The 14,728-nt window shown below is 44.6% G+C and overlaps 1 protein-coding gene across 1 annotated transcript; it reads right to left on the reverse strand.

Annotated features, from left to right (window-relative positions):
• Window positions 1–5,324: 5,324 nt before the first annotated feature.
• Window positions 5,325–14,339, reverse strand: LOC146595055 (uncharacterized). The gene is given in 4 exon segments (XM_085306473.1): window positions 5,325–5,513; window positions 11,716–11,762; window positions 12,519–12,719; window positions 14,093–14,339. Coding segments are annotated over 4 exon segments (684 nt in total).
• Between the last annotated feature and the right edge of the window lie 389 nt (window positions 14,340–14,728).

The following is a 14,728-nucleotide window of genomic DNA, read 5'->3' on the forward strand; positions in this document are numbered from 1 at the left end:
CCATCACGTGTTACTTTATGAAGCTGTGGTGCTGAAATAAGCATGCATTTGACAGGAGAGTAGCTCTTTAAACTTTCAGGAAGGAAGATTTTAGTAACCTATCAATTGCTTATCAAATTCTACAGATACTTTCGTTGACATCAAAATTATTTATAAAAACCTAGGAAGTCTGCAGAGTAATCACAAGTGCCAGTTTATAGTATGATGCACAGAAATAAGCAATTTGGCTAAGGTTAGAAGAAATACACTCATTTAATGACAGAAGTGATGCAACCAACAGTAAGACAAAATTCTTTTGTATAAAGCTCTTTTCAAATTGTCACTATTTCATAGCACTGGTAATTACTTGCCTTCTGATCTTAAGCAAACTGACTGGTCATTATTACAGGCAGTTCCCACAAAGCTTTGTGTATCATACAACTGCTAGGGATGAACGACAACCACACACATTTACACTGAAATAAAATCAGATCTACTCATACCTGTAAATAAGTCTGGATCTGCAATTAGAAAAAAACCACTAAACTTTAAAAGGACACCTTTATTTTGATGTAAGACATTTATTGCAGGAACTGGCTGTTTCTGTGAGTTCTTAGGATGCCTAGTACAAGGGAGACCTGTTCTTGTTTGACCCGAGGCACTGTTCTGGTACAAGTAATAATAGTGACAATTGTAGTAGTATTCGTGTGCACATGACCTGTACGAACACTTCAGTAAGTGTGAACTGGTGAACTGCAACCAATGTAATTATTTTGGTGAAAGTCTGTGCAAAGTAGCCACCTGTTCAAACCACTGCTTTAAATCTACTGTAATTGCCATCTCTGACAGCTGTTTGCTAATGGGAGGACTGTATGTATGTGAAAAGTCTGGTGATTTCAAGTGAATTTCCTGGCAAATTAGCACAGATGTTTTCCAACATACAAAAAAGCAAAGCTGTATACAGTATAAAACCATCAACATACATGTGTTACCCAAAAGGATCCATACCTCCTCTGGAAAGAGTGTGGAAGTGTTGAAATCCAGTGAGGTATTACAAAAGCACAGAGCACACCAGGCAGTGCCACTGCTAGCAACCCTTGTCAAGGACAGAGGTCCAGATCCTCAGAGGTACTGAGGATTTGCAACTCTCACTGAATTTACTCTCTCAGGGCTGCAGGTGTTCTCTCTGAAGTAAATTCAGCACATAATGATATGATCAAGGTAAGAAATTTCACATTGCCTGCCAGAATGGGGCAACCAAAAACCCTGTCTAGACAAGTGGAATTGAAACACGCTGTTTGCTGCACAACATGCTGAAATGCATTTTGCCATCCAAGGTGCAGCAAATGGTTGGTATGTAACCCAAGCTGAACGTATTAAAATTAGTACYCCTTCTCATATCCTGTGTAAATTACACCAAGAGAAGGTGGGTGAATTGCTTTTCTGGCTTTCTGTTCTTTCCAAACTTCCTCTTCTGGCTCCATCCTGCCCTGTAGACACTTCAGGTATACATACTTGGCTATATTTCAAGGTGATGCTTGGGGGAATCTAATTTTTAAGAGCAAACACAATCAGAATTTTATCTTAAAGGAGGGGCATACTTCATTCATATAATAAACACTGAGCAAATAATTCATAATAAATAGCACATAAATGAAAATTTACACCTTTAGCTACTCACAATGTATTTATAGGAATGCTATCAATTTTGAATAATTCAGAAATTTATGAGWTTGTGAACTATTTCATTTCTGTGCTGAACAGTCCTGATAATTATCATACTTAAACATTTGCCAGATGCTTAGAATAGGGGAAAAAAAGACTTTGAAAAAGAAAATTGAGTGGTTTATTTATTATTGTTGTTATTATATACCAAATGGAAGCTCTACCTAAGTTGAGGCTCATAGGTACAGATCAAATTTGGAAAGGGAGAGGGAGAAAGAAAGAGACTTCTATTCTGCAGAAATATCAGTGTAATCAGACCAAAACAAGAGTTTTGGACTAACAGGGACTAACAGGGAAGCTGGTGGAGRTGAAGACATTTCCTCCTGATGGGAGGTCAGTGGTGGAAAGAGACCTCAGATGTGCCTGCCAGTCCAGGGTCCCATTCGGAAACTTTGCCCTCTCATTTACAGTTCTTTCTATCTTGCTCTTTTTTTCTTATTCACTCCTGTTTTCTTCTAAATGAGCGATGAATAAATAGAAGCATCACTTACTGAAAGAGACTGTAGACTGGAAAAATTGGGATATCCCCACCATGCAGTTTTAGCTAGAGAACTGGCAATAGGTCAGCGATAGAGARGTAGATTCAGACTTCTTTTTTCCTCCTCCTCAAAGTGAGTTAGGCTATGATCTGTATTAGAAGGAAGAATATTCATCTGCTGAAATTAATGGGTACTTCGCAATGCCCATCCCACAGGTTGTGTAGGAGAGGGGGCTTRGAAAATCCTTGAGAAAGCATGTGAGATGCCAGAACCTACACAGGAGAGAAGCGTTGCCTAAAGGCACCTTGCATGAGAGTAAATCCATGCAGTGGCATCATATGACACTCCAAACGAGTGGGGGAGAAGGAGCAGCYGTGGCAAGGATGAGGCACGAATATTGAAACGCCACAGCTACAGGGGAGACATCTCTCTCCTCAAAGGAGATTAGCCCAAGCTGGGCTTGTTTTACGCTTTCGGGGGGAGGGGGAGGGGGGGATAAAATAAGCCCTTACTCCACCTTCGAATTACTCCTAATTTATTTACAGAATGTTACAATACTAACAGATGTTCTGGTAAACTCTTTCCCCAATCTGATCAAAGAGGGAGAAAAGAAATCTGCTTTTATTGTCTCCACTGAAAATTTCTCTCAGAGGCTGTAAGGGCCTACCATATTAGTGCTTTCTGTTAAAAAACAGAAAAAAAATTGCTATTGTCTGGCCAACATGTCTCTGAGAGATGTCTGTACAGAACTATGAAATATATTATTTTTTCCCAAGCAGAGAAGTGAGCACCAGGAATTCCTGGCTTGGATTCACTATCCGTTCACATTCTTATACAGCATTTGTGCCTCTGATATTTGAATCCTTGCTGCATATTAGAGATAATGGAGCTTTCTTCCCTTCTTCACAGAGGTGCTGTGCGTATTATGGGATTCGTTAGTCAATGCTTGTAAATTGCCACTGTTGACTCAGAGCAAATTCCTGCTATCAGACTCACTAGTCAGCTCATTTTCATAACAATGCTGCATTGTTAAAAATACTTTAAAACTATTGTTTGCTGAAACTAGGGAATACRAAACATACAAAACATAAAAGAGATGCTGCATCAATAATGCTAAAAGGCCTGCAATTGTTCATTGCATTGTGTCAGGAGGATACATACAACTTTGGGAAACCAAATTGTTTCCCGAAGGGATGGACATTTTAAACCTAACCTTAAAAAAAAACAAAAACAAAAAACATAAGGAGCAGTTTCATAGACACTTTATGKGAAGGAAGAGCTTGATTAAGGCACCATTTGACCACAGACACTTAAGTTAAGATTGCATTTACCAGCATCTCTTCCTTTTCCCCAAATTTCTCATCACCTCACTATCTGAGCCTAACATATTTTATTTTGGAGGAAATCTTCACAGGTAGAATAGTGAAGATGGAAATCAGACTTGGATGTGAATTTGTAAATCGCAGCCTCTGACATTCAGATTTCTGCTGTTATCAGCACTACTCAGCCACTATGTTCYTGTTTTCCCATCCGATACACGTTACTTTAAGGGACTAAATGCACTCCACACAGACTCTGGTGACAAAGGTATTTTTGATTCCTTACTGGCATAATGCATACTTGTAAGGATGCAGAAACCATACTTCTTTTTTCCAGCCGTCATCATCAGATGTTCTGATACAGGGGTATGTAGGATGAAGCTGATGGTATCAATTGCTAGAAGGAGCCTGCCATCTGCTGATCTGAATAGCTCTCCCTTCTGACTTTTACCTGATCTGATACTAGTACATTTTGTGAGGATGAAGCACTATACAAAGTAGGARAAGTATATCTGAATACAGGGAGTATTAACAGACTTGCTGGGTGAAGGAATTTATTTAAGCAGAAAGAGGAAGTTTGAAGTCTGTAATCTCAAGTCTAAGTCTGAATTAGACACACAGAAACACAGAGGCATCTGAAATAAACAGACAAGTGGATTGGAAGGAAGGAAGCAGAAGATGCAAAGGGAGGGGGGAAAGCCTGAAAAGTCTTCTCTGCTTTGCTGTACCCTATTAGGGTGGCTAAATAGCAGCTGTCTTCCCCAAGCATTCACCCTTAATGACAGCAGCATGAGCGGTAAACTGCTTCCTCGCCAATCTCCACCAACATGCCCAGGTGTGGAAAAAGCCCTGGAAAAAAGCTTCCACAAACCTTGTCAGGCTCCCATCCCCCTTCCCTTTAGTGCTTGCTTCCATCAAGCTGCATGTGARAAGCTTTCATTTGGCTGCACTTAGTGAAAAGTCACTATTTCTGTTAAACTGTTTGCATTATTGTTACCTCATCTTTCCACCCTTCAGCTAATACTTGCTGTTTCAAGAGTAGGCTACATCCTACCAGTCGTTCTCAGTAATAAGTGCTCTTCAGTCCAGGAAGCACTATTGGGACTCAACGCTCATAAAACATCTCCGTAACACAAATAAGAAYTGAAAGACAAAGGGAAAGGGGAAATAATGCAGAGCTGTAAACTTGTCATAGCAAGGTGAAGTTTTTCCAAAACAGAGGAGAACCAACTAAGAAAGGAAAAGGTAGTCCAAAAATTAGGGAAGTATATTTTCACTCACTGAAACAACACAGCAGGGAAGTGAAATTAGAAGTGGATGAAATGCTGAAGGACTTGCATTATTTTTGAAAAGATCAGGAAAAAAATACACAGATTAGGGAAGAACATCAAGACTGTCAGCAGGATTAGTATCCACAAATTCACTGGTGAGGAATTGTCATGGAGCGAGAAAAAGAAGATAAAATGACATCCTTAATTCTTATTTTTGAACTCCCATGTTACGATAACTTCAATAAAGTMTGTTACTCAAAAGGCAGATGAAACTCTCCCACCTGTCCTCAGTCATTTTCCAACATAAACTTAATATGAGCAGTGSTAAAAAGTGAAGTATAAACTCCCACCCAATGGCAGGGCACAACATCTAGTGCTCGTCGTTTGTTTGTGCCAAGAACCTAATGCCTAAATGTAAGATAGTCCCTGGCCTAAGAAGTCTAAGGAAACAAATATAAAGGAAGCACCAGTTTAGCATACTGTCATCTCTCATGGTTTTTATGTTCCCAGACACAACTAAAGAAATTGGTTATTTGAGTATGCTTTGGTAATCATACACCCAAGTAGATTAACAGTTTCCACCTGTCCCTCAGCTGAGCATGGCTAATTTCTTGGAAGTGTAACACCCTGGGAGGCCCTGCAGTCTAAGGGGAAACAGCAAATAAGGGAATGGCAGTGATTTGCTTGGGATAGTCCCCAGATGACAAGCAGCAGAGCAAGAAGATGACATTCRGAGAATTCTGCGAAGAAAGCAGATGGTCAGTAATGGTAGCTATCACCCACATGGACAGACTGTACTATATATCTAGAAAAAAATGCCTCAAACATCATAACCAGAAAAAGGGGGGGGGGAGGAACAGACGAAGAAATATATACAGCTTTGGTATTGCCCAAGGCTGCATCTGACCACAAAAATCAGAGTTTCTGGGCTACCACAAAAATGCAAAATGGAGACATTTTCTATGATGTATTAATTTGCCTTCTAGCATATAAGGGTATTTTTTCTTAGCACAAAAGCAGTAGGCTAAAAGGAGTACCTCTGGATTGAGCTTTTCATTGATACTGTGGAAAACTTGAAGATACAACTATAGAAGAATATAAGATTGTAGACAAAGAACCACCTATCCAGCAGAAGCTCTTGAAGCCTTTAGTAAGACCTTGAGAGTATTAGGGATGGTACAGCTGTCGGTGAAAAACAACTTGTGTATTGGATAACTCCATCAGCAAATTGCACCAACGCAGATATCAGTTGACATTTGTTTACTGCATCCACACAGGTGATGGGAAGAAAGGGAGGAGCTGTGGGCGCTGGTCCCTGCAAGGCGCAGCACGGGGCCGGGCTGGGTTTTCGTTCCCAACAGCGGCAGTTCCCAACATGTTCCCAACAGGGAACATGGTGCACAGCAGCTCTTGCTCGTGAGCACAGCCCGCTGGCACTTGGCCTCTCGTTGGTTCTGCAGCCAAGACCAAATATCAGAACGGTTCTAAGCAATATCCAAATTTTAACAGCAGGACAAGAAATGAAGAAACTGTTGGGTGAAGTTAGTGGGACTGATGTACTGTGCAGGAAGGGGCAAGTAGAGCTAATAGAATKGGTTTAACAGGGAACATTCAAAGGCATCATATCACATAAATGACAATTCAGTATAAGCGTACTGAAGATTTAGGTGAATCCCACAGTTCAGCATCGTTTATGGCGATAGCAGTTAGCTTCGCAGTAAGTGGGGGGTAACCAAGTACCAGTCATGACTGAATTGCAGCATTTCCTAACGCTGCCCACCCCAAGGACCGTGAGCATTCAGGGAGAAGCGTGTTCRATACACCAGGAACTCTGTTCTGGGAATAATTCTTGACATGAAAGTGCACAAGAAATACAGTGTTCTGTTTCCTAAACCGCACAGGATGCAACCCGCTGGGAAGGAAGCCATTTCAAGGTCAGAGAACCAGCTCGGTGTTAATGGATTTGAGCACCTGTAAACGAATATCCAAAGGAGAGTTATTGCAGTCATGGCAGGCTCCTTAGTTTGTTTTCATATTTTTAAGAAAGGAAAAAAGAAGGCAGGGGCTACCCAGAGCAATCAGAAGCCAGAGTTTAGGGATGCAATTCCTGGAATCACTCATTGCTTGGGAACAGGGAACTATTCTGGGAAAAACTGCTATGCTGTTTTCACACTGATTTCGGTTGTGGAAGCAGATGGGTTAACACTTGGTACGCAGCAGCGTTYGCCATTTCTTAGGCCGGGCCAATTAGTCCGAAACAGTGAATAAAGAGGTAGCACCTTTAATTGCTGCTGCTGCCACTGCTTTTCCAAAATACTCTCCTGTGGGCATTGAAGTGTCGTTTTGTTCATCCACCAGCAAAACTGCAGCCTTAACCCATCTGCCTGTCTCTCTGTGTATATATCTGGGTAATTAAATAAACGCTTCTGGGTGTTGATTTACGTCATTGTATTTCTATATAAGCCTGTCTCTGCGAGCAGGGTGGTGGTTGTCCGTGAGCGTACATTGCTCGTGGTGTGTGCATGTGTGTGTCTGTGCCTCTGTGTGTGCCCGAATGTGGTTTTGTTTAAAAAAAAATCCCTAGAAAAAGCAGACATTTCATGATGTTGTTAATTAAAAACCAAAGAAAGGAAGGAGGAGACAGTAAGGGATAATTTACTGAGAAAAAGGGGTAGATTTGGCTACAGTTAATGATCTTCCTCAGTGTGGGAGATGGGGGAGTTTATTCCACACATCAAAATGTCCCAAGAGGGGATCATATAGATCATGCTGGAAGAGATGGAAACAGTAAATTATCTAAAGGCTGACAAAGCAACGGAGCCAGACGTAACTGGATCCCGAAGGATGAAAGCAGGGAGGGAGAACCCAAGGTATGCCTGAGATTCCCTTGGAAACTGTAATAGAGGTAGGGAAAATGATTTCTAAGCCATATCAGTGAGGTAGATCTTTAGAATATTGGATTAACTTTGAAGCTGCAACCYCCTTCCAGCTGCAGAGCCAGCTTGCAGGGAGGAGGTACTCTGAGTCAGAAAACAGAACAAAAGAACGGTTGAAATCCAAGTAAGTGCGAAGTTTCCCAGCTTTCCAGCAGCCATCGAAAAATAAAGTCTTACTAATGGCCCAGGAACACCTTTCTAACATGAGTCTCCTCCAACCAGCAGCAAAAGAGCTCCTACTCATTTTCCAGCTCCATTGCCCACATCCCTTTGCACAGGTAAAGCTTTGCAGATTGATTTGCTGCATTAAATAAGTGTGGGCCCAGCTCCCCCCAACCCTTGCTGCGCTGCTCGGCCAGTTCGAGGGCAGCGTGAACAACCAGACGCAGGGGCACCCACGCTTGTAAGCACGAGGCAACAGCAGTGCCCAGAGCCTGGGTATAAGACGTGTTCCATTTTGAGCAAGAAAAAGATAATTCATATTTTGGAAGCTGGTACACATCCTAAATAGCTAACTACAGAGTTTTCTGCACCTATTCAACAGATGTGTCTGGATACACCAGAAGGCATAAATTTTTGTTGCTGGCAGCCAGGTTTTCAAAGGACAGCAATTCTGCTTACACCTAACTTGCATCGGTACTTGTTAACCAGATGCTGTGCTGTGAACACAAAACTGCATGTGGAGGTGCTGGGTCCTCAGTGGCATTTTGGCTGTGATCCGATGGCTGGGAAGTACCTGGGACACCTTCTATATATCCTCTATTTGCAGAGGGACTCACCGACTCTTCTACTCAATACAGCTCTTCTCGATCACACCATTACCTACAAGCAACATCAGCTGTGGCTGTCATGTGCATTTCTGAGGTGAGGTTAAAAAAAAAATGAAGAACTGAGGTCTTAGATCCTGCATACAGTTCTTGAAAAACTGCCTGATGAAAACATTTACTGCAGCAAAATAAGCACGCCCTGGTGCAAATAAAGAAAAACGTGACTCCAACCCCGAGCCAGCCGGTGATTTACAAACTAGCTCCTCTACAGCAGCTCGCACTAACACAACCCCTGGATGGTTACGTCCATGCYGATTCTTTCTAGGACAGTTCCCAGGTAAGTGTCCCCCAGCCTGACGCGCGGAAGCAGCAGCCCCGCGCGGTGCCGGGCGCGCAGCCGCGGTGCGAGGCCACCAGGCCGTTCCCGGCCCCTCGTCCCCCGCGTTATGCCGTGCTGATGTGTCATCCAGAGCTATTGTTTTTAACAGGAAGCAAGTTTGGCCGCCTCCGTAATTTAGACCGTGGGCAATAAGCAGGGGTGTGGTGTGCAGAGCAAACAACGCCGGATTAGCAGCCCTCTGCRCTTCTGCACAAGGTCTCAGCGCGGCCGGGACCCGCAGGATCTCRCCCCGCGTTGGCTACGGCTTCCCCTCGTGACCATGGCCAAGGGTCGGAGACCTGTCTGTCCCCYGGCTTTTAAACTAGGGATCAAAGACAAAACAGGCCCTCTCTGACAGACCTTTCCAAGCTATGCATCTTGAAATGAGATTATGAGAGAAAATTAAGAACAGTCTTCTCCTTTCAATAGGTCTTTAAAAACAATAAGCAGGCTTTACTGTAAATTCATTTATTTACCCTCTGCACGCCAATTCCCAAGCTGATAGCTCCTCTGCGTACCAGAGATATATATAGCTCTAAATGTGGCAAGAACACAGAAAGATTTTATTTATTTTGCATAAGGACAGCAATTTTTTTTTCCTCCAGGAAGAAGCCACATCAGAGAAGCAGTTAAAGAAATACAATGGGGTAAATAAAATCCAAATCATATTTAGCTCATAGGAGGTGACAAATATTAGTCAGGTTGACTACTGCCTAACTGGAAGTCAGTTGGATACCATGGTTAAAATCAGTACAAAAATACAGAAAATACAAGAGAGAGCATGTATTCAAGATGACCGGCTAAAAAACATTTTGTTGTTTATTACCAGGATTTTTTAAAGCTTGTTCTGAACGTAAGCAATGTAAGCTACTTTACGTAAGTACCTAAGATACGAAAGGTATCTAAAGCCAAAGCCTGGCCTGCGTTCCTCTGAAATTGCCTACACCATCTGATGTGCATCTCCAGAACAGCTGGAAACATCCCTTGCCTTGGCTATCTCACACACTGATGGTAGGACTCTTAATGACAAAGACAAAAATCCTGAGCCCCATCCTGCCAGATGATGCCCTCCGGGTGCTCCAGCCTTGGCCCTGCTGTACTTGGTGGCAGCCACCATGGAGCTGGTCTCCACCGCAGCAGGCGCTGGGAGGGCAGCCTGGACAGAGCAGGTGTTAGCAGAGGAGCCCTGGAGCTAAGTTTCCTTTTAAAAACCAAAACCTGTGACACATTGGCCAGAATCACTGAGACCTAGTGCAGCGGTGTGTATTAGCCCAGGAGTCAGCTCAAAGACAAGGATGAGGTAGACATAGATGTTCAAATCCCTGGACCCAGACATCCTTCTGAACGTAAGACTTCATATGCAGCACTGAGCTTTGCAGTGATGCCCTAGATCTATCCTGTAATCAAACACATTTTAATTCACTCATAAGGCAGAAGTGCCTCCTCTCACCAAGCTCTCCCTTCACAGCTCTTCTTCTGGGTCATCCCTGCCCACAGGGCAAATCAGTGCTGAACGAGGGTCATCTCCATTCCCAAGCAGCAGCGAATCCACCCACCCTGCCTGCAGACAGTAAGGAGAGCTGGCTGTTTGAGAGGGAGAAAGCAAGAGACAGATTTTCTAACCTATTTTTGACAGCTTTTCTTTAAGGAAGCCACAGAATATCTCACGCTTAGGCAATTGATAAAATTGCCTCCTTTGTTCAGCAGCAGAGCAGAAAGGACATCTAACCAGAACGACTGGAACACAACTTCAAGAGTTATTAAAATTTGCAAGCATTTGCAGTCACTTAAGTGCACTCTATCAAATGAACATATAATTATCAAATGATTCTCCACCTCTCCTTGGTTATTGGGGTTAAGTGAAAGCAAGGGATTACACTGCACACCTGAGAAAAAAGCATGTAGAAAGCAGCTCGAGATCCATTAGAACTTGCTGTACTAACAGAGCTGTCTGCAGTCACGAGTTCCTTCTCCAAGACCATGAACAGCGTAAAGTGCTTGAGGGGACTCCTTGTTTGCCTAGTGACAGATTTGGGATGAGATTTTGGTTACAAGCAGTGCGTGATCACCACTGGAGCGCCTCTTCCCTGCTATACACACACACACACACAAATGTTGTGATCATCCTGTGTGCTTTTACAAAAGAAGAGTGACCTACAAAACCCCAGCATTTTGTATCTCGAGTGGTGGGCCAACGCAACCTACATAACGAGTCATTGGGAAACAGAAGTATCAGGCTCCTGGGATCTCCTCCTCAGCACAGACCTGCAAATACACCGGCATAATTTGCATTCCACAGCTTGCCTTGCAGAAGCTGTAGATAAAAATCAGGCTTGGCAYGTCTGGGATAACTGAGCAACGTTCAGCTGCTGAGCAATGAACCAGCTGGGAAACCACATACCTGTCCAAATTCAAGTGGGCAAGTCACTTTGAGCAAGATAGTTACTTGCCAGCCCGGGGAGGCTAGCGCAAGATAAACTAAGGTCTGAACGCGCAGCGCATAATCTACTCCAAACACGGGCAGTGCAAACAGCCCGGCTGCTCTCCGAGCGCTGGATGGAGCTTGCCCCCACRCTCCAGCGTGTGGCTTTTCAGCCATAGCAGGCGCAAGCAGCTGGGGAGGGAGCTGCATGATTATAAGGAAAGCTACACTGAATTTGGGAGCAGAGAGCATGGCCAAAGCACTTTTCACAGAAACCTCAGTGGGAGCCACCAAGCTGCAGCTTGGGACGAAGGAAGTGTGGACCTGTCTCCTAGCTTAGTGCCTCKGCAGCAGAGGACGGGACACAACCTCTGGCTCCTTTTAGGGCTCAGGACACAAATCACAGCTGCCCCTTCCTTATTCCCGCAAGGCACGTACCTGCGTGAGGCTGCTGGCTCCTTCTCCAGCATGACAACAGTGAAGAGCTTAAGGGAAACATTTTGGGGGTTCACTAATGGTAACCCTAAGCTACAGCCTTTTTTTTTTTTTTTTTTTTTTAAGGAAAAAAGATGGGGGAGGAGGGAGAAACAGGCCAGGGTCTAGGCAGAGAGGCAGAAAGGCAGCGACCCRGACAGCCGGCAACGCTAACAGCTCCGACGAGACTTCCCCATCCCCAGCAGCCACATGACCGGAGTGCTCATACCGAAAGACCGTTGGGGAAGTGAGACCTGGCACAGCRTGCAAACGGCGCTCGACCGGCCGCGCTGCAGCAGGGGCTGCGCTACGCCTCCGAGCGAGGAGGTGGCGGAGGACAGCGCGGAGGCTCAGGCTATGCCACGCAACCTCCTGGCGGCTGAGTGCTCTAGTCCCTGCTCTGGCTTTCACAGTGTCCTCAACATCGTGAGCCCATGAATTTTTGGAAGACACCAGGACTGCTGCGTGCCTCGGGGGATCCCCGCTGCACTGCACGAGGTGGCCCTCCGAGCCTCTGCCATCCAGCAACAAAACCGGCATTCAGGCACAGTTCATCTCCCGCGGCGAGGGRAGGTTTGCCTGCAGTTTGCATAACTCACTTTGGGTGAGAAGCCTCCGAGGAGGGTCTGGGATATTTGTTACAATCTAGCCTTGCAAATGCAAATTGAATTGCGTGAACCTACTGAAGCGGCTCGCTTAAACATGTAGKGGCAGGGACGCAGGCTCCCTCGAGGAAGCAGAAGCACCTCGAGCACAGGGGTACGTACCCAAGGCTCGTGTCCGCACAGAACGCTGCACAGTTTCCGCTGAGAAGTAGAAGAGGATTAAGATGACCAAAAGAGCAACGACAGCGAGGAGGGAGGGCCGAAGTGCTGGAACAGCTTCRTCTCGTTCACATCTCCTCCTCCCAGCAATGTCACTGGGTACTGAAGCATTAAGGGCGAGATCTCCTTGTGTTGTCCTGGGGCCTGCGGGAACACAAGATACTTGTCTGCCCCTACAGCCAGGGACGAATRTTGGAGCAGGAATAGTGCAAAAAATTGTGCTTATCTCACCAAAGAAGTCAGCAGGCTTTTCCAAACGCAAGTAGCTGAAGACAAAGCCCTTTTGGTCCCAAAGTTACCAGTGATCTGTACTGGTGGCATTTTCTCCCTTCCCCTAGTCCACACCTGGACTTGGTGCCCCCCCAAAACACGTCCGGAGCTCTCACAGGTACTCGCAGAGCCTGCTGGCAAGGGGTGACAGCCYGACAGTCGTTACTGACGGACGCCTCCGGCCACCAGCCTGTGACATGGCAGCTCTGTTTTCTCCTGTCTGGAAATAGGCAATAGGCTGGAGTACATCCTCCGAAGCACRAGCCAACTTGGAAGTCAGGAGATCAGGGCACAGCCTTGAATGACTTTCTGGTACCCRGAAAAACCTCTCTCTCTGGCTTGCCAATAGCTGCAGATAAAGCGCAGAGAAAAGCAGGGACCAGAACTAGGGGCACCAAGAACCGATTTGTAGTCCTCCTTGCTGGTCCGTTTGTCTCCACCTYGGTCACTTTTCTAATAACGGCTCGGCAGCGCTGTCACCGCCGACTGCGCTGCGCGCGGCTCGGTCCCGATCACGGGCCAGTGGGCTGCTCTCCGCCAGGCCAAGCACGAACAGCAATGGACTGCGGTGAGCAGGGACTTTTAGATGCTGTTCTGGCATCGAAAAATAATATTCTCCAGACAGAACCACTAGCTTTGTGATATTTTTTGGTACTTAGAAGATTTAAGCTACCAAGACTTCAACTTAAAAGAAAAAAAAAGTTTGTGTAGCAAAAGCAGATAGAACATACGTAAAGATTTGAAAGCAAGGAGAGAAAAGGGCAGAACCTGAGATGAAGACTTGTGTTGTTGCCAGGGTTCAAGAGTTTCACAGAAATTAGGTAGCCTCTGGTGACAGGATGATTTTGCTTTTATACCTYTTAAACCTCAAGTTCTTAGAAGTTTTCAGTTGTAGAAAAATGTAAGAAAAYGGTAAGAGCTTGAGCTCCACAATGCAACTCAAAACTTCTGATATTTACGGATATTTCAATTTATTTTGAGGGTATATTTGTGATTTTGGCGACACTCCTGATTTACTGAGACTGCAGTGCAGAAACACTAAATCTACTTTGTGCTTTGGGCAAACCACTTAATCATTCTATGATTCATGGCATCCAGTGCTAAGAGAAGAGTCTATTATGTTAAACTTATCACATATGCAAGCTTTGTTTTGCCAATCAGGACTGTGCCAGGAAAGTGCAAATACCAAAAGATTATAGGCAATGGTACCGGGTGTAGCAATAAGGATGATCTTGATAATTATGTACCTCCGAGAGAGAAGAGAAACTTGTTTTGACTTGCAAATAGAATAAACCTGTCATAGCTGTGATAGGAGTCACCTCGACTGGCAAGAACTAGTTTTTTTCCAAGTCTCTTTAATAAACTGGTACCGTGGGGGCGAGGTGGAAGAACCCAGGAGAAGCTCTGCTGAGCATGCGCTCCCTTTACCCTCCACATTTTCAGATTTCTTGACCTGTTCTGCTTTTGAGCTAGTGTCGTTCTAGGTCCAAACATTGCTTCCTCGTTTAGCAGTCTGCTACACTCACACGGGCTCTCAGTGAAGTCAGACCAATGATTTCACAAATAACAAGYACAGCTCTAAATGTGTTTAACTGGGGCCTTAATCTGCATCCTCAGTGCTGCTTACACATGCAGAACCCAGGGTCACCCCCCAAATCCYCTTTACAGTAATATTTATATCACATGTTGGAAATAAGGTGTGATTTAGCCAAGGATATTACATGGAAGATTCTCTCCTTCCAGATGTTCTCTAAGTAGTAGCACAGGGATGGACATCATGATGGCTCTCCCCCCATTATTCTAATAACAGTTAGAGCAAAAACCAAAAAGCACCTCTCATCTCAAAGCAGGGGCTGAGGCACTGCCATTTTAATCACGTCAGC

The sequence above is a fragment of the Rhea americana genome, unplaced genomic scaffold (genome assembly GCF_003343005.1).
Source record: "Rhea americana isolate MKP2758 unplaced genomic scaffold, rheAme1 scaffold_24, whole genome shotgun sequence".
Taxonomy (NCBI): Eukaryota; Metazoa; Chordata; class Aves; order Rheiformes; family Rheidae; genus Rhea; species Rhea americana.